The following is a 21,032-nucleotide window of genomic DNA, read 5'->3' on the forward strand; positions in this document are numbered from 1 at the left end:
ATAAATGCAACTCAATATTATATTCAATTTATTGTGGAACAGCCAGCTCTCTAACTGAGGGTGAATACTCAAACTTCACCCAAATTACTCATTTCTTAAAATTAGAATTTTTTTCTTAATTAAATCTGTTTATCTAAAGAAACCTTCACACCAATCTATGTAAGACTGAAGACAGCCACAAATTTGGCATTCTCAAAGTAGCACATTTGAGTACTAAAGGTAATACTGCAAACTAACTTATTTCTTTTAACTCTTCATTAAGTAATTCCAAGCAGTACAGCAAAACATTAAAAGCTCCCAGTGCTCATTCTAAGAATTAGGCATTCTTCTTTGATTTTTTCTTCTCTGCTTCTTCCTTTTCCTTTTCTATTTCAGTTACTTGTAACTCAATTTCTTTAGCACTAAACATCTGAAAAGAAAAAAAAAAATAAAGCAAATTTCAATTATGCCAATGTCTAAATATTTACAACATGAAGCAATCCCATTTTCATAAGCTTATATTTTGCTTATAATTTTGCATTTTATACCTTCAAGTGTACAACAAAATGGTTCAAAAAGTTTAAAAGCCACATATGTGTAATAATTATTGTAAAGATATTAAGATAAATTTAATTATCTTAATAATAAAAAAAAGAGAATCTGGAATTTGAAAAAAATAAGCAACTTAATGAGAAGAAATATTGTCAAAGATGTTAAGAAAACAGAGTAATTTTGGCAATTAATATGCCACCAGATTTTGCAATATAAGGAAGTTTAAATTCATAAAGTTTATTTATCTGGTCAAAAATTCAAGAGGGTTTAAAAATCAGGTCTCTGTGACTCTGATTTCAATTCCAGAATTCTTTTTATTTCACCAATAAGATATGTGGCAGAAAGTCTATATTTGTCAATAATCTGTAAAACATACTACCTGGACATATTATATTTTATATATTTTAAATGTAATTTTCCATGATTTGAGTGCCTTTGTACTCTCAGCTAGAGAGTTTGCTGGCAAACTAGACTGAACAGAGTTTTACCTAATGGACCCTATTCCAAATGCTATTTTAGCCAATAAGTCCTCTATCAAAATACTCGGAACAGTTTATTTTGTGGCTCAAGGGTTTTAATCCATAATGGCTGGAAAAGGCATATAGATAATGTCAGATTTGTCACAAAAGAGGTATGGAAAGATTATCATGCTAGGGACTAAAATGTAAGCCTGACAGAGGTTCAAGGAGCTCCAGGTGAAATGTAGAAAAATAGATCAAAACCAGCAGACAGAGGCTGAGGACACAGCTCAGTAGTAGAGCCTGTGCTTAGTGCACACAAGGCTCTGGGTGCAATCCCCAGCATGGCAAAAAAACGAAGCCGAAACAAACCCCCAAACCAGTACACAATCAGAAGAGGGTAGGAGTTTCCTTGATATAAGGAAGGATAACATTTATGTTAGAAACCTGGAGCCCCAACAATTATATAAAAGTAGTAGCTGAATGACACTGATACATTCAGGAGATCTAAAAGACAGGAAGAGTAACTGCTCTCTTAAGCAATGAATTTACAGAGGGTACATGTTCTCTAATGGCTAGGGGGCTGGCTCAGTAAGCCTTCCTTACAGAAACACAGTAAATGGTGGAGGTAGAGATCAAGTACCTCTAAGTCTTCAAAAAGAGCCCGGGACTCATAACTGCTTCCAATGAGTATGTATAAATTAGTGCATTAGCTTTCAGAAGCTAATACTATATAAAACAGAAGTCATCATGGTGTCAAAGGGTATGAAAGGATATCTGACACTTAAAATGAAGATTCATAGTTTCAACATTTTAACTTCTCAAACTGAAAGAATAAGGTTTGTCCTGAAAAGTTTTTAAGTTGCATTCGGAACCTAAAATTCATGTGGCAGTAAAACAATTCCCGGAACTGCCCATTAGATGTGTGTCGAAATCTTCCCTGACCACCTAGTTGCTCAACGAGAACAACCACCTTTCCTCAGAAGCCGTGCAGTCCCGCACGTATACACCTCAGGGCTTAAACCAATCAGTTTGAATGTATACCCCTTCTTAGTACTGACCAATCACCCCCACCCGACCTGTTCCCGCCAGTGAATGTGCTAATCATGTTTTAGAGTTGTTACTTGATTTTCCCTCGGTATGTGATGATTTGCTAAGGGATGCTATGATGTATGTAAAGTCCCTGCCCTCTCCAAAGAATGTATATAAACTCTGCTTAAATCGTTCTCGGGGCTCTTTTTTCTTTGCTTCTCTGAAGTGAGCTCAGAGCCCCAGCATGCTGGATCCCCAATAAACCCTTTGCTGTTGCACGAGACAGTCTCTTGGTGGTCTTTTCCTCCGACGTTCGCCCGACCTTTACAAAACTATATTACTGATATTTTTTCTTCTTTGGTTAATAACATACCTTCAAAGGTTGATTTCTTCTTATTATAGCCAGTTCAATGTTTTTTCCACCAGACTGGACAACCTAATGTAGAACAAGTATATATCAGAACTACTTCAGCTGGCTCGGGGTCTAGTTCAATGGTACAATTGTGTGCCTAGCACGGGCAAGTCCCTGAGCTTGATCCCCAGCACTAAACACACACACACACACACACACACACACACACACACACACACAATCATTCAGTAAATGTGTTTAGTAAATTAAAATGGATGAGGAAAAGTAGCTAGTTTTCTGAATGTGATCACTTACTTCTAGCAAAGCTCTTATTGCTAATTTAATAGCTTCGTTGTCATTTGCTATAGCATCTTCTGTGTAATTCTTTTCTAGAAATTCTCGAACAGTTTTAGCACTTCGGCCTATTGCATTTGCCTTTAAAAAATAATAATTAATATCATTACAATATAAATGAATTTATGATTTTAAAGTTAGGATTTTGAAGGTTTTTATTTCTTAGTAAAAATTATGGACTTGGTAACTTAGTAAACATCTCACAAACTCATTTGGTTATTATATGAATAATCCATAATGGTGACATTACTTTTATTTGCAAATATACCAATGTTTTGTCCTGATAAATGCTTTATATTAGTTCAATGGCTCCTAAGTCCTTCATAAAAGTCTTTTTTCAGTCATTAGAAAACACTGAAAAAGTTGAAACTCCAAAAGGTATGGAGAAGAAAGGAGGTATAACTTTTCAATAGGATGCAAAAGGAAGAGATAAAAAAGACATTAATGTCAATGTGAAAAAGAAAACTATTAACATGAATAGAACCAAACAGCATTTTCTTAGACTAAATATGTACTTTGAATAAGGTGTACTGGTCACTTACTCTTTATTTCTTTGACTCTATAAGCAACAAGGGCTTCTGTCCATTTCCTATTCTTTAGAAATTTCCCTCAGATGAAGGAAAGAGGTAAACTGATTTCCCTAGTTGCATGGCTATAGGTAGCAATTAGTGTGTTCTTTTAATTCAGATTAAATACCCCGATCAGTTTAGATTAGGATGATTAGGATGATAATTCATATTAACAGAGCACTTAAGGGCTAGAAATCATGCTGTTTTAAGTGGATTGTCTCATTTAACCATCATAAAAATGATTATGAACTCCAATTCTTGGATGACAAAATGGAGGCTTGGAAAGGCTAAAATAGGATTTCTGAGCCTCAGCACTATTAGTATTTTGGCCAGATAATTTGTTGTGGGCTGTCCTGTGAGTTGTAGGATATTTAGCAGCCTTTACTAATTGGATGCCAGAGGCACTTTGTTATATATATGCAATGTCTCCTAACGTATCATATGTCCCCAATGCAGTAATGTCCAGAGGTGGGGATTTTGAGAAGTGATTGGATCACAAGGGCTCTAACCCCATCAGTGGATGAATCTATTGATGGCTGGATGATAGGTGGGATTTGGTTGAAGTAAGCAGGTCATAGTGGGGGGTGGGGGATGGAAGGATTATCTTTTCCCAGTTTCTTCCTTTCTCTGCTTTCTGGCTGCCATAAGTTGAGCAGCATCCTCTGCCATCTTCTGCCATGATATGTCTTACCTTAAACCCAGAGCAATGCAACTAGCCAACCTCTTCTAAGTTTGTTTGTTTGTTTGTTTGTTTGTTTTTTGGTACCAACACAACATTCCATCCCAAGGGCACTTAACAACTGAGCCACATCCCCAGCTGTTTAAAAAAATAATTTTTTTTGAGACAGGTTTTGCTAAATTACTCTGGCCTCACTAAATTGCTGAAGCTGGCTTGAACTTGTGGTCCTCCTGCCTCAGCCTCCTGAGCTGCTGGGATTATACGTATGCACCACAGTGCCCAGCTCTTAGTTTTTTTTTTTATCAGATATTTTGGTCAGAGGTGAAAAACTGACTCATATACTCCCCCACACCCCATAGAAGTTGTGACAACCAAATGTCTCAAATCTCTTTTTTATTTTGCTACTAGGAATTGAACCAGGTGTTTACCACTGAGCTATGTCCCCAGTGCTTTTTATTTTTTGAGACAGGGTCTTGCTAAATTTCTGAGGCTGGCCTCAAACTTGAGGTCCTCATGCTTCAGCTTCCTGAGTAGCTGGGATTTTAGGTGTATGTCACCTCACCTGGCTCAAGTAGCTTTTAAACAATCCCTGATAACTATTGGCTCCAGTAATCTTGCCCTAAATCACACAGAACTGGGTTTTGAAACCAAGTGGTCTAAATCAACAAGTCATGCATTTAACTCTATACATGTCTTGCCTTATGCCCCTTTGTTATGATGATCTATAGAGGGGAAAGAATCAGCAGAAAGCCCCATCATTTTACTGGTGTTAAATGGGGGGAATGTCATAACAGCTCTACTGTGATCACAGGAAAGGAATCTCAAAGCAGATTTTAGGAAGTGGTCATGAAAATATATCTTTTTACTACATGAGATTACACTGCTCTGGCTAGTAGAAAGATTTTTCTACTTCACTTTTTTCTACATTATTATATTTCAGAGGATTAAAATAAGTAGCTGTGAATTTTTACATAAAATTTTGCAGCCCTGAAACTTTTCTAAGCTCATAGGGAAAGCCTGTGATTTTGGATTGTACTTGCTTCTATGTCTTTGTATTTATTTTTGATTCTTGCAGTACTGGGGCTTGAACCCAGGGGTGCTCTACCACTGATCTATGACCCCAGTCCTTTTCATTTTTTATTTTGAGACAGGGTATTTCTAGTTTGTGATTCTCCTGCCTTAGCACTGAGTCGCTGCTGTTGCAACTGTGTGCTCTGTACCCAGGTGCTTATAGTATTTTGTTGTTTTGTTTTTTTGCAGCTGGTTGCTGCCCAGCAAGGCACTTTAATAGTGGTTTATCCAAAAATATCACTGGGGGCTGGGGATGTGGCTCAGCGGTAGAGTGCTCACCTAACACATGTGAGGTGCTGGGTTCAATCCTCAGCACCACATAAAAATAAATAAAGGCATTGTATCCAACTACAACCAAAAAATACATATCTTTTTTTAAAAATCACTGGGTCCTTAAGGTCACCCTGTAAATTCCTGGTGGCTTTTTTGTCTACCTTCTCCAAATGCTGATGTTAAAATTCTTTAACTCTTAACAGGGCAGAGAAGCTCACATCTATAATCTAAACTACTTAGGAGGCTGAGGCAGGAAGACTGCAAGTTGATGGCCAGCCTGGGTAACTCAGTGAGATTTGGCCTCAAAATAAAATATAAAAAGTATTAGGGATGTATCTCAGTGGTAGATGCTTCTGGGTTCAATCCCTAGTACGACGTAACAACAATAAGAAAACGAACTTCAACTCTTACCTTCCAGACTGGTTTCCTAAGATCTAGCCTGTTCTAACACTCATATCCTCTGCCCCCATCACCTACTCTAGCCTATTTCAATAAAGGCTCTGATAGTTTTGCAATGTTTTTCCTTCCTATCTGCATAGCACATGATTTTTTTTAATGTGGCAAATACTAACAGTGTCAAATTTAATATTCATTTTTCCTTTGTGACAGACCTCTAGATAATGTGACTGCAGAAAAATGTCATTGTCTAGTGTGTGCTAATGAATAGGTAAAAAGCACAAGTATAATGGAGCTTCTGGAAATCTTTGCTGCTTGGAATTCACACAGGTTGGCTGGAGGTCTAGCAGCCACGTTGAGGGCATGGGGAAAAGAGTTAAAAAAAAAAAAAAAGCAAAATGCCAGCATCTTCAAACTTCTTATTATGTGAGAAAAATCAATCCTTATGTGTTAAGTGTTGTCAGGTCTTTGTTGTTAGTAGGGCTGGAGTTGTGGCTCAGCAGTAGAGCACTTGCTTAGCATGTGGGAGGCCCTGGGTTCAATCCTCAACACCACATAAAAATAAATTTAAAAAAAGGTACAACTAAAAAATAAATATTAAAAAAAATTTAAAAATAAATACCTCATTAATAACCCACTGAGCCTGATCCTGTGACATACTACCTCAAACTCCTTCAGAAATAAAAACTTTTTTTCTTCTTCTTCTTCTTTTTTTTTTTTTTTTTTTGTCCTGGGGGTTGAACTCAGAGGCACTCAACAACTGAGCCACATCCCCAGCCCTGCTTTTGTTGAGGCTGGCTTTGAACTCACGATCCTCCTGCCTCAGCCTCTCAAGCCACTGGGATCACAGGCATGTGCCACCACGCCCTGCAATTTTATTCTTGCAGCTATGAAAATACTACCGGCAGAAGGCCACAGCCCTTAACCCTCCTTGGAAAGTTCCTAGATTAACATGCGCTGCCTTGTGTAAGGTTATGGCTCTTTCAGAGGCAGCCCTAACCAACGACTCCAACCTGGAACAACTCTGAAGAGCCACCACAGATACAGAGCTTCCAATGGGGTCATTTGAAGTCTGTACTGAGACTGTGCCATAGGTGGCCCAACTCTTCCTTCTACCCTTCAACAGATGCTCATCCCAACAGCACTTCCTAAGAAATTTCCTAAAAATAACTGCCTCTTTTTGGAGCTGGTTTTTAAATGGAACTTAATTTGTAATAATCTTTCAAAGTCTAGAAATTACTTTTCTGTCCTGTTCTTTACTGCCTGTGTTTTCTGCCAGTGATCATGGTTCTCATGAAACACACATTGAGGAAGTCAAGGCCAGGTCCTCTAGTCCCCTGGATGACTTTCCTTGAGGTTGTGTGACTTCAGGAAGACTGAGGCCTCAATTGACAGAGGTCAGGCAACTTTCTTAACTGAAGACTTTCTGACTCCTACAGTGAATCTTGAACATATTCTCCCATATAAGAAAAATAGATATGGTAACAAATAAGGAACTTTGCCCATAATAAATCAAGTTAATCATAATTTCCATTATCTTTTGAAAGCAAAACAGGCTGTTTTCAACACAGTGAATTTAATGGTTATATTAAACATTCTTTGAAGTATTTTCTGCCCCGAGATTCTGTCCTTACAGCAACATTTTCCAAAGTGGATTTCACAGAGTACTAAAGTACAGAAAGAGGATCTATGAAGAGAGTTCTAAATTTAAGGAATTTTGGACACTACTATTTTACCTGCATTTAAAAAATTTATAGATACTTTCAGAAGACCCAAAAGTATTTCAATAATGAAAATTATTGAAAAATTTTAAAGAAACATCTCCTCAAATTATCTAGCTAGAGAGTTTGTTTACTTTATTTAATGCATCAAAAGAAAAATACTTTGAGCATTGGTGGTTATACTGATGTGCAAAGCTGCCTTGCAAAAGAAAAACACTTTAAGGCTGAGGCAGGAATATCTTAAGTTCAAAGTCAACCTCAGCAATGGCAAGGCACTAAGCAACTTAGTGAGACCCTGTCTCTAAATAAAATAAAAAATACTATTCTTAAATAAGCAACACATTAACTTTACTCACACTTTTAAGTGCTATGGTTCATACCCAGAACAGCAAAACGTGTCCCTTTATAAATCATTAATACTCTTAGTCACAGGGGGTCTTAAGTCTATGGATGTGTGTCTCTTTAAAGTGGTACAGGGTTATTTTGTTTGTTTGTTTTTTGGTACGAGGGATTGAACCCAGGGGCACTTTAGCACCTAGCTATATCACCAGCCTTTTCTTTTCTTTAACTTTGAGACAGGGTTTCACTAAACTGCTGAGGCTGATTTTGAATTTACAATCTTCTTGCTTCAGTCTCCAGAGTCACTGATGTTGAGAGCCACAGCCGAGTTGGGATGGCGCCTGGCATTGTCAGAAGGAGTGGTTGAGAGGTGACGCCAGTGAGCCATTAAGATGATGATAATTAAGTTAAGCTGTGTATAATTGCTGTGACTGGATGATGCTGGATTGGGGCAGGCTGTGTATTCAGTTGTATTTGGACCCCTGCTGTCCAGCAATAGGGTGGCTCCTGCTGCCTCCGGTGCCCACTACTTTTGAGTTCTTGCGGAGTTTCCCGTTGGGTTCTCACAGGGTGCCGTTGAGTGCTCTCCGCCCGGTGGAGGGCGTAGAGAGTTCCCGGGGAGTGCGAGCATGAGGAGTGCTGGTGAAGTTCGGGCAATAAAGGAATTCCTGTTTGAACCTACAAGTGCCTCTTGGCGGCTCGGTTATTTTGTGCCCAGAGTGTGGCAACTGGGATTATATGTGTGGGACACTGCACCCAGCCATGCTAGATTTCAGAACTACTAAGCAAAAACCTATTAATTCCCTCAATTAAATGTCTATATTATTTTGAAAAAAATCAATAAAACAGGACTACAGAAAAAGGCACTTGGAAGTAGAATTTCATGCTCTGAAGGCTCTAAGTGTTTTAACCATAAAACATGAGTAGTGATTACTGTAAAACAAACCTTAAATGCTTAAGACATAAACTTTCCCTCATAAGTTTTTAGTTAAGAGAGAAAATAAAATAAGCAAAAAAGGAAAGCATTACTTGCTGGCACACTGGCACACGCCTGTAATCCCAGTGGCTCCTAGGCTGAGGCAGGAATATCTCAAGTTCAAAGTCAACCTCAACAATGGCCAGGCACTAAGCAATTTAGTGAGACCCTGTCTCTAAATAAAATACAAAATAGGACTGGGGATGTGGTTCAGCAGTAGAGTACCCCTGAGTTCAATCCCTGGTACCAAAACAAAAACAAAAACAAAAAACATTACTTTTTTTTTTTTAATAACTACAAATGCTTCAGAAGTTCAAAAGAGCCAGTCACAGTGGTGCTGTAATTACAGCAACTCAGGAAGGTAAATCAGGAGGATCACAAGTTAGAGACCAGCTTCAGCAATTTAGTGAGGCCCTAAGCAAATTAGAAAGAACCTGTCTCCCCCCTCCCCCCAAAAAAGGGGCTGGGATTGTCGCGACCCCTTGTCCGCAAGGAAGACGCAACTCAGGAATCTTCTTTCAGCAGTTTATTCAGGCTCTTGATATTTCTTCTAATTCCTGGTCGGATGCTCCTCCCAGCCTTAATAAAGCATCCCAAGCCCCAATGCGAAGCTGCCACGTGGAACTTTCTCACAGGGTGCTGAAAAACCATGCACCAACTCTCCCAAACAAGAAGTTGTTTGTTACAGACCACAGTGGAGCCAGCGCCATCCTGCAATGGCGACCATAATCTGCAGAAGCGGCTCACCACATGGGATGCCATGGATTCAAGTATCTGATTACTGTTGATGGGGCAGAGGAATATGTCAGGACCATGTTAGTAGCAAACAACCTTGAAATAGGAGGTAATGTCTCCCTGCAGAAAGAGGAGACTTGATCACTACCTACTATAAAAGTGGTACCTTCCCCAAGTTTAGGGTTTCTTGGTACTAGGATAACCCATTGGTCCATCTGGGTCCTCTGTTTTGATTATGGCATTTTGAAGAGCATGGAGAACTGGCACAGTCATTAAGTTCATGTTGCTTGTTATGATGAGCTTGAAAGATGTAGTGTGATTGACCAAGGCTTGGATCTTCCTTTTTTTTTTTTTCTTTAGTGAAAGATAAAAGAGTATTTTTAGGTTGACTTCTTAATTTGTTGTTTTTAGATATACATGGCATTATAGCATATTTTGACATATTATACATACATGGAATGTAACTTCCCATTCTTGTGGTTGTATATGATATGGAGCTACACTGGTCGTGTATTCATATATGAACATTAAGAAAGTTATCAATTCATTCTACTGTCTTTCCTATTCCCATCTACCCCCCCCTTCCCTTCACTTCCCTTTGTCTAATCCAGTGAACTTATACTCTTCCCCAGGGCACCACCCCCCCCATTGTGCATTAGAATCTGCATATCAGAGAACATTTGCCCTTTGGTTTTTTGGGGTTTGGCTTATTTCACTTAGCATGATAGTCTCCAGATCCATTCATTTACCAGCAAATGCCATCATTTCATTCATTTTTATGGCTAAGTAATATTTCACTGTGTATATACAGCACATTTTGTTTATCAACTCATCTGTTGAAGGGCACCTAGGTTGGTTCCATAGCTTAGCTATTGTGAATTGACCTGCTATAAACACTGATGTAGTTGTGTCACTATAGTATTCTAATTTTAAGCCCTTTGGGTATACATTGAAAAAATTTTCTGAGGAATCTCCATATTACTTTCCAGACTGGGTACACCAATTTGGAGCCCTACCAGCAATGTATGAGTGTGTATTTTCCTCCACATCCTCACTAACATTTATTATTATTTATATTCTTGATAATTGCCATTCTGACTGGAGTGAGATGAAATCTCAGGGTAGTTTTAATTTGCACTTCTTTAATTGCTAGAGATGTTGGGCATTTTTTCATATATTTGTTGACTGATAGTATTTCTTCTTTTGCGATATGCCTGGTAAGTTCCTTTGCCCGTTTATTAAATTAGGTTATTTATTGTTTTGGTGGGATTTTTTATATATTGTGTACAAAATCATCTTGTTATAACTTCATAAAACAAACACATTAGAATATTACAATTTTGTATTAGTGATCTATAGACTTTTATCTTTTATCTAATGTGCAATCACATAAAGATTATTAAAAGTTAAAACATAACTGATTAATAAGCATTTTATTACTGTTTAGATTTTTTTCACTAAAATGCCCATTTCTATTCTAGTTTTATTTTTAAAGCTTACTAAACTGGTTGAGTATTTATTTTCCTGAAGGTATTTTAAAGACTCAGCTTTATATTGGTCTGTAAACATTGAATATATATGTAGTTTGATACATGTTTTTGCATTTGAAAATACTGTGCATTGTAGTGATTTTATACAAAATACTGAGTAGTAAATATTTTAAAATTACAATAATGAACTTAAAAATTTTAACCAAACAAAAAGTGGCTGTCAGAAGTTGAGGAGTCAGTCTTCTGAGATGTTTGTAATAATGTAACCTGATAAATTTGTAATTTTGTGTATAAATAATTTTCATGATTTTTTTCTCTTTATTAAAAATTTTCTGAACTTTCTTCTCTTTTAATTTCTATTTCTTGTTTAAAATTAAGTATTAACTGTCTTGGTATTCATACCTGTTCTTTATCATGTTTTGCATAAAATATTTTATTTCGTGTTCTGAAAATTCTTGGTTTGGATTAGAAGTCATACCAATAAAGAGTAGGTTTCTACAGATCTCTAACATCACATCTCCATATAAAGTCTGCCGAGAAGGGTCCAGGCATTTCCATTCCTCTTCTGAAAAATCAATGACCACATCCCTTAATGTCAATGGTTCCATTTTCTGGCTTTCAGGATGCTTAGTGTTCCCCATGTATATATTTTTTTCAGCTCCAGTGTAGCACAGAAACCTACAATGAAAACCTGAATTGAATATTCACAGGTTTATATTTAAAAGAATTTGTAGCTTGAAACCTTCCCTTAAAATTTTTTTTCAGATCCAGATAGCTTCACACTTTCTGGATTTCAGGATGCTTAGTGTTCCCCTTATATTTTTTTTCAGCTCCAGTGTAGCACAGAAACCCAAGAGACAGATTGAAAAGGGCTTCAGGAACTTCCTCCAAAATTGAGGCTGGTAGTGACACCACTGGTTACTGCTGACAAGTCTTACTTTTCCACATGTTGAAGTTTGAATATTAGAGAAGCATATTGAGGCAAGCATACAAAGCAGGGTTTATTTAGAAAAGGGTAACATAGACTTCTCCCACAAGGGAGAAGGAGGCATAGCTGGTATCAGGGTATCCCCTGTTTTCGTGGTTTTTGAGTACTTTACATATCCTGGAAATTAATGCTGTATCTGAGGGGCAGTGGCAAAGATTTCCTCCCATTCTATAGGCTCTCTCTTCACGTTCTTGATTGTTTCCTTTGCTGTGAAAAATCTTTTTACTTTGATACCATCCCATTTATATATTCTCAATTTTACTTCTTCCGCTTTAGGAGTATTGTTGAAGAATTCAGTTCCTAAGCTGACATGACGGAGAGAGTTGGGTCTACTTTTTCTTCTAGTAGGCACAGGGTCCCTGGTCCTTGATTTACTTTGAGTTGAGTTTTGATCAGGGTGAGACACGGGGTTTAATTTCATTTTGCTACATACGGATTTCCAGTTTTCCTAGCACCATCTGTTGAAGAGGCTATCCTTTCTCCAATGTATGTTAATGGAACCTTTGTTTAGTATGAGGTAATTGTATTTATGTGGGTTTATCTCTGTGTCTCCTATTCTGTACCACTGGTCTTCATGTCTGGTTTTGGTGCCAATATCATGCCATTTTTTGTTACGATTCCTCCGTAGTATAGTTTAAGGTCTGGTATTCTGATGCCTCCTGTTTTTCTACTAAGTATTACTTTGGCTATTCAGGGCCTCTTATTTTTCCAAATTAATTTCATGGGTGCTTTTTCTATTTTCATGAAAAACATCACTGGAACCTTAATAGGAATTGTATTAAGTCTGTATAGTGCTTTTGGTAGTAAGACCATTTTGACAATATTAATTCTGCCTATCTAAGAACATGGGAGATCTTTTCATCTTCAAAGGTTTTCTTAAATTTCTTTCTTTAGTGTTCTGTAGTTTTCATTGTAAAGGTCTTTCATCTCCTTTTTTAGATCAATTCCCACATACTTATTTTTGAGGCAAGTGTGAATGGGATAGTTTTCCTATCTTTCATTGGTTTATCACTGATGAATAAGACTGCATTGATTTGTGGGTGTTAATTTTATATCCTGCTACTTTGCTGAATTCATTTGTGAGTCCTAAAAGTCTCCTGATGGAGTTTTTTTGGTCTTCTAAATATAGAATCATGTCCTCAGCTAATAGGGATAGTATGAGTTCTTCTTTTCCTATTCATATTCCTTTAATTTCTTTCTTCTAATTGATTCCTCTGGCAAGAGTTTCCAGGACTATGTTGAATAGAAGTGGTTAAAGACGCCAATCCTGTCTTGTTCCAGTTTTTAGAGAAAACACTTCCAATTTTTCTCCACTTAGAATGATGCTAGCCTTGGGTTTAGTATATATAGCTTTTACAATGTTGAGTTATGTTCCTACTGTTGCTAGTTTTTCTAGTGATTTGAACATGAATGGATGCTGTATTTTGTCAAAAGTTGCATCTAATTAAGATAATCATATGATTCTTGTCTTTAAGCTATTGAAGTGATGAATTATGTTTATTTATTTCCAGATATTGAACCAACCTAGCATCCCTGGGGTGAACTCCACTTGATCATGGTGTTCTATCTTTTAAATATATTTTTGTATGCAACTTGCCAGTATTATACTAAGAATTTTTGCATCTGTATTCATCAAGGATATTGCTCTGAAGTTTTCTTTCCTTGATGTGTTTTTGTCTGTTTTTTGGTATCAGGGTAATACTAGCTTCATAAAATGGGTTTGGAAGGGTTCCCTTTTCTATTTCATAGAATAATTTGAGGAGGATTGGTGTTAGTTCTTCTTTAAAGGTCTGGTAGAACTTGGCTGAGAATCTGGTCCTGGACTTTTTTTTTCCTGGTAGGTTTTTTTTTTGTGTTGTTCTCATGAGTTACTTTGGTAGGCTTTTGATGGTGTCTTCAACTTCACTGCTTGAAATTTATCTGTCTAAATTTTCTATGTCCTCCTGACTCAATTTGGGCAGGTCATATGTTTCTAGAAATTTGTCATTGTCTTCAAGATTTTCCATTCCATTAGAGAATAAATTTTCCAAATAAGTTCTGATTATCATCTGTGTTTCACTAGTGTCCATTGTGATATTTCCTTTTTCATAGTGCATTTTAGTAATTTGAGTTTTCTCTTTGTTAGCTTGCCTAAGTGTTTATATCAATTTTCTTGATTTTTTTAAAGAACCAACTTTTTGTATCATCTTTTTTTTGAATTTTTATTTGTTTCAATTTCATTAACATCAGCACTGATTTTAATTACTTCCCATCTTCTACTGATTTTGGTGTTGATTTGTTCTTTTTTTTATAGGCTTTGAGATGTAATGTTAGGTTACTTTTTTGGTGACTTTCTGTTCTTTTAATAAATGAGCTTACTGCAATGAACTTTCCTCTCAGAACAGGCTTCAAAGGATCCCAGAAATTTTGGTATATTGTATTACCATTCTCATTTACCTCTAAGTATTTTTTTATTTAATCTGTGATTTTTTCTGCTAAATAATTTATTATTTAGTCTCCAGATGTTAAGAGTAGCTTATTTTATCTTTAATTTCTAATTTCATTCCATTATGATATGATAAAATGCAAGGTATTGTCTCTATGTTTTCATATTTGCTGAGAGTTGCTTTGTGGGATAAGATATGGTCCATTTTAGAGAAGGATCTGTATGCTGCTGAGAAGAAAATGTATTCAGTCCTTAAATTATTACATATGTCTGTTACATCTAAATTATTAATTGCATTTTTTAGTTCTATAATCTATCCAGTGATGAGAGAGCATGTTAAAGTCACCCAGTATTATTTTATTGTGGTCCATTTGATTCTTGAAATGGAAAGGGGTTTGTCTTATGTACATAGATGTTCCATTGTTTGGGGCATAAATATTTGCAATTGTTATGTCTTGTTTATGTATAATTCCCTTAAACAGTTATGAAATGTCCTTTTTATCCCTTCTAATTTGTCTTGAAATCCATTTTACCTGATATGAGGATGGAAACCTCTGCCTGTTTACATGATCCATGTAAGTGATATGTTTTTCTCTATCCTTTTACCTTCAGTCTGTGGATGTCTCTGCCTTTGAGGTGAGTCTCTTGGAGATAGCATGTTGCTGGGTCTTGGTTTTTAATCCAATCTACTAGTATATGTCTTTTGATTGATGAGTTTAGGCCATTTACATGCAATGCTATTATTGAGAAAGATTTTTATTCCCTGTCATTTTGAGTCATTTCTGGTTTTAATTTGTATTAGTTTCTCCTTTGATTCATTATTCTTTTAGTTTAGTTCCTCCCTTTGCTGGTTTTCACTTTCACTTTTCATTTTTCATCATGAAATATTTTACTGAATATGTTTTATAGTGCAGGAATTCTTGCTGTAAATTCTTTTACCCTTTGTTTATCATGGAAGATTTTTACTTCATGGTTAATTCTAAAGCCTAATTAGAATTTGCTGGGTATAGTATTCTTGGCTGACATCCATTTTCTTTCAGAGCTTGGTATTTATTATTCTACGACCTCTGAAGTTTGAATGTCTTCCTTGAGAAATCAGCTGATATCTGGACTAGTTTTCTTCTAAATATATCTGGACTAGTTTTCTTCTAAATATGACCTGTATGACCTGCTATTTTTCTCTGGAAGCCTTTAAAATCCTATCTTTATTTTGTATGTCAGGCATTGTACTTTTGCATATTTGGGGTTCTGTAGCTCCTGTATTTGACTTTTCCATTTCATTCTTTAGGTTTGGGAATTTTTCTGATACTATTTCATTGAAAAGATTGTGCATTCCTTTGGTTTGCATCTCTGAGCCTTCATCTATCCTGATAAATATTAAATTTGGTCTTTCATGTTATCCCATATTTCTTGGGAAGTTTTGTTCATCAACTTTTTTTATTTTTTAGTTTTAGGTGTACACAATATCTTTTATTTTTTATTTTTATGTGGTGCTGAGGATTGAATAAAGTGCCTCATGCATGCTAGATGAGCGTGCCAACACTGAGCCACAACCTCAGCCTTTGGTTCACTGTCTTTAACTTCTTTTCTCCATGGTCAACTTTATTTTCAAGATTATATATTTTGTCTTCTTTGCCTGAAAGTCTTGTCTTCCAAATGATTTAGTCTGTTGGTGATGCTTTCCGCTGAATTTTTTATTTGGTTTATTGATTCCTTCATTTTCAGGATTTCTGATTTTTTGTTCAGAATCTTTCTTTATTGAAGTAATCTTTCACTTCCTGTATTTTCTGATTTCACTCCTTACATTGTCCTTTATCTTGCAGATCAGTTTAACTATGTACATTCTAAACTCCTCTGATGTTTCTTCCATTGTGTCAAAGGATTCTGTTGTTGAAGCATCTTAGTTTGTTTTAGCAGATTTGCTCCCTTGCTTTTTCATTTTGTTTGTTTCTATGCATATAATAGTACAGATATGAGGCTGTAGAGATTCTACCCTGTGGACTTAATAGTGTCCCCAAAGATTTCCAGCACCTCACCATTTAGGGGGAGACAAATAATAACAACAATCAATGCAAACAATATAAGCATTAAATCAAAAATTCCTGCTATGACATCTACAACGTCAATTGTCACAATAAATAGAAATGAGGTGATTAGTTACTGCCTACAATAAAAACAGTAAATCTACAAAAAAGGTTTTACAATTTCAAATGGTAGACAAGGAGAGAACAGAAGTGATGCAGAATCTAATGATTACTAGGGAGGGGGCAGAGAAGATAGAAGTAAAAAAATAAAGGAAGAGTGAAAGAGAGAATAATAGTGATTGAACATCAGTAGAAGAAAAGAGAAATGGAAACAGATAAATGAGAGTAAAAAATACATACAAAGTAAAATTTTTTAATAAAAGTAAAAGAAACCAAAACTGAAATATACTTAACATCCTAGTCCACAACAAATTGATCCATGAAAAATAACTAGCTTCAAAAATACTAGAAATGAGAAAAAACAAATATAAATATATATAAATATCTATGAACCATTAAGATTACAGTTAAATAGAGAAAAGAAAAAAGAAATCTCAATGAAAAGTTAAATAATTGTTTCCATGGAGTTCAAAAGATTCTCAGCTTCCTTTCTCATCAGTGTTAGGTGGGGTCATCTGGATTATGATGCTTGTTCCACCCTCAGGGCGGGATCGCTGCAGTTAGTGTGGTAATCCCATAGGCAGAACTCCTGGAGGGAAGTTTAGGTTTAGGTATGCTCCAGGTTCTTCACTGAATGCCAACTGATCTGGAGAGTTTAAACCATTGTTCTTCCAGGGACTAGCAACTGTCAGTCCACACTGGAAGACTGCATTCCAAGGATCTCCTTTGGGTTCCACTTGTGTGGTGGAGGAGCCAATTCTTAGTTCACTATGGTACCTGTGGACCACATGTTTCCTGGTCTTTGAGCTCTATCTCCAAACTCAATCTCTCCTGCCCCTGCCCTTTCCAATTCCTGGCCTGGCACCTCTCTCCCAGCCGTCCCTGCAAGCAGCTGGATTAGAGCAGGAGGGGAAGAGATGGGTAAGTTTCCATGACCAGAAGTTCCCTGTGTAAACCTCTCTCCATATTTGATTTTCTCCTGGTGACTTAGGCACACTGTGTCGTGCAGTGTGGGTTTGCCAGGAGTTGGCTCCCATAGCTGTCAGCCCCTGCGCTGAGGCTGCAAAATGGTTCCTTCCTCTGTCCTCTACAAGTACCTGGGGGAGATGCAGCTTCTTTCACACACTAGGATATTGTGCAGTACACCTTTCAGTTTAGTTGGGCAGCGTCTTTGATCTCTAAACTCTCTGTACCCACACACACCTCAGTCACACACTAAAAATGCAGGTTCCTTTAATTCCCTTATCCCTGGCTTGTGGAGGGACCACTCTGGCTGATGCTTCTGGCCATGGCAGTGGCTGTGGCACTGAGGATTTCTTCCTTATTATATTCGATCTCCTGAGTCCCCAGTCTCCTTTGAATGTCCAGTATTATATTCCAGTAAAGTCCCCCTGCTTCCTTTTTTTGTTCACCCATTTTGCTGAGAAGCTGCCTATCTGCTTTCTTAGTTTCTAGGAAAGTGACGTTCTCTATTCTACCATATGGAAATCTCTCTAGATTGATCTTATTAAATAAAAATAGTCTGATTTATGGTTTTCCAATTGATCTCTAAGAAAGATTATTTCCATACATAGCTTAACTTTATGTTCAGTAACCTTTCTCAAAAAAGATCTGTATCAATGTATTACAGATATATACACCAGTGCTAAAATACGGGGGTCAGAAATTATAGCCTCTGGGCCAATTCACTGTTTTTATAATAAAGTTTCATTGGTACATGGTCACACACACTCCTTTACATATTGACAATTTCTCATTTTATGCTATTATAACAGAGCTTAGTAATTAGAGCAGAGACTACCCTATAAGCCTAAACTATTTACCACTTGGCTTTTTAAGAAAGTTAGCTCATTCCTACTATAGTTTATACTCCTAAAAATTACAGAGACCTGCAAAATGCTTTTGTTTATTTTACCTATTGGTATTTACCAAATTAGTGTTAAAAGAGTTCTGTTCCTTGGCCCCAAGTAAGGTCCTGTTTTTCAGAGTTGTCTATGTAGTTGGTAATCTTTATCTTTTTCAAACAGGAATATCTAACTTCTTTTATTTGCCAGTCAGCGTCCAATATAAATTTCCCCCAAAGCATATAAGAACTGCAAATTTCTGACCAGTTTACAAAACCACAAACTGACACTTTAGCATGATGGTCAACAGCTGCAGATCTTGATACAAAGTAATGTCTTTTTTTGGATACAGAGCAAGCTAGTTTACTCTTTGCTCTAAATGCAACTGATTCTCTTTATGTTAAATGTTCCTCAGCTGTGAAGCAAACCAATGGTGTATGCAACATTCAACTACTAGAACACATGACATCAACTATGTGGGACATGAAGACAAAGGGAATCTATGAAAATATGCTGATACTCATGCCATTTGCTGTGTCATTAGGAATAAATTCCTTTGTTTCAAACCCAGTGGGTCTTGTGGTTTGGGCCCCTATCCTTGAAATAGCAGCAGGCTACTTATTAGCATGTAAGTATTATAGTATAAAATCAAATCCAGACAGAATTAGAAATCAAAACTGAAAATTTAAAAACAATTAACTAACTTATAAATAATATATTACATATTTATTAGCCTCTCTGGTCTGCCATAACAAAATACTGGGTGGCGTAAACAACAGAATTTATTTTCTCAAAGTTCTGGAGACTAAAAATCTAAGGTCATGGTGCTGGCAATTCTGGTTTGTGGTAGGGGCTCTCTTCATAGCTTGCAGACAGCCACTTTCTTACTGTGTCCTCATATGGCCTTTTTCTCTCTATGTGTACCCACAAAATGCAAAAGAAATATCTCCTTGGTATATCTGTCATCTTATAAGGACACCAAAAATTAGGGCCCCACCTTTACAGCCTCATTTAACCTTAATTATCTCCTTAAGGCTCTGTCTTCAAATACACTAGTTCAACCTATCAATTTTGGGGGACACAGTTTAGTCCATAACATGTAATGTAAATAACATTTTTTAATGAAAAAATTGTATTTCCCCAAACAACAACATATAACTTCATGAAAAGATTGGTTCTGTTTTATATTTTTGTAATGAAATTTAATGTTTGCCTTTATTTTAAAAGCTGGATTCTTCTGTTCTGCATTCAACAATTTGCAATACTATTATTGTGGTTAAAGTGCAGTCTTATGCGAATGTACAGTTATGAGAGGGAGAAATATTTTATTTTAATTTTTTTTAGAGAGAGAGAGAGAGAGAGAGAGAGAATTTTTTTAATATTTATTTTTTAGTTTTTGGCGGACACAACATATTTGTTTGTATGTGGTGCTGAGGACCGAACCTGGGCCGCACGCATGCCAGGCGAGCGCACTACCGCTTGAGCCACATCTTCAGCCCGGGAGAAATATTTTAATACCCTCTCAGAAAGTGTGCATATTCAGAGATGACCATGGTGGTACATGCCTGTAATCCCACTGACCTGGAAGACTGCAAGTTCAAGACCAGCCTCAGCAACTTAGTAAGACGCTGTCTCAAAATTTAAAAGTGCTGGGGATATAGCTCACTCATAAAGTGGCCTTGGATTCAAATCATAGTACCAAAAGAAAAGTATGAATATTCCACTCAGAAGGTTGTTTGTTTTGGGTACACTGGGGATTTAACCCAGGGGCACTTTACCACTGAGCTACATCCCTAATACTTTTCATTTTTTATTTTGAAAATGAAAAGTGAGACAGGATCTTACTAAGTTCCTGAGGGTTTCACCAAGTTTCTGAGGCTGGCTTTGAACTTGAGACTCTCCTGAGTCAGCCTCCTGAGTGTCTGGAATTACAGGTGTGCATCACATGCCCACCCTGGGGGTGCACCGAGACCTGAAGCCAGAGAACATCATGGTAGATGCCAGAGGCAATATCAAACTCATTGACTTTGTCCTTAGAGCCAGGTTCATAGCTGGGCAGAAGCTGAACAATTTCTGGAGTACTCTGACATACCTTTCCCCTGAAATTGTCCTAAAGCAGGAGTATGTGAGAGTTCCCCAGTGGACATCTGGAGCCTAGGTGCCCTTCTGTACTTTATACTGACAGAGAGCCACCCATTTAGGGGAACCACTGATCAGGAGATGCTGATGGAGGTATCATGTCCCTAGCTCTGTTTCCATCAAAGCACAAAGGCTCATCCGCAAAATATTCACCATGAAACATAAGAAGTGGCCCACACTCAAGAAAATCTCACAGCATCCATGGCTAAAGCAGGATGAGCAGTGTGTACCCCATCATTCTTGCAAGGCACTCCCCAAAGACACAGACCCTATGATCATGATCATCCTGTTTGACATGGGTTTTGATCCATACCAAACCTGGGTGTTTCTGGCCAAAAGGGAATATGGCAGTGATGGCCACATACCTGATACTGAACCACAGCAAGGCAAAGGGGGTAGGGTGAGTGTTCCAGGGAAAGCCTGTGCCTCCCAAGCATCTTTCAGATGTCCCTGTCCTCCCAAAGGGGAGTGCAGCTTAGCCTGCCCTTTGTACCTTTCCCTTTCCCTATGAGTATC

General features: G+C 37.1%; 1 protein-coding gene across 4 annotated transcripts in view; it reads right to left on the bottom strand.

Annotated features, from left to right (window-relative positions):
- Nucleotides 1-316: 316 nt before the first annotated feature.
- Psma8 (proteasome 20S subunit alpha 8) overlaps nt 317-21,032 on the bottom strand; it is a 60,254-nt gene continuing 39,538 nt past the window's right edge. For all 4 annotated transcript variants that reach the window (XM_076837126.1, XM_076837125.1, XM_076837124.1 and 1 more), the window contains 3 exons: nt 2,689-2,808; nt 2,395-2,457; nt 317-409 (listed from right to left, as the gene is read on the bottom strand). In XM_076837126.1, coding sequence (XP_076693241.1) covers nt 317-409; nt 2,395-2,457; nt 2,689-2,808 — 276 coding nt within the window. The remainder of the gene's footprint in view (nt 410-2,394; nt 2,458-2,688; nt 2,809-21,032) is intronic.

This window comes from Callospermophilus lateralis, chromosome 17 (assembly GCF_048772815.1).
Source record: "Callospermophilus lateralis isolate mCalLat2 chromosome 17, mCalLat2.hap1, whole genome shotgun sequence".
NCBI lineage: Eukaryota > Metazoa > Chordata > Mammalia > Rodentia > Sciuridae > Callospermophilus > Callospermophilus lateralis.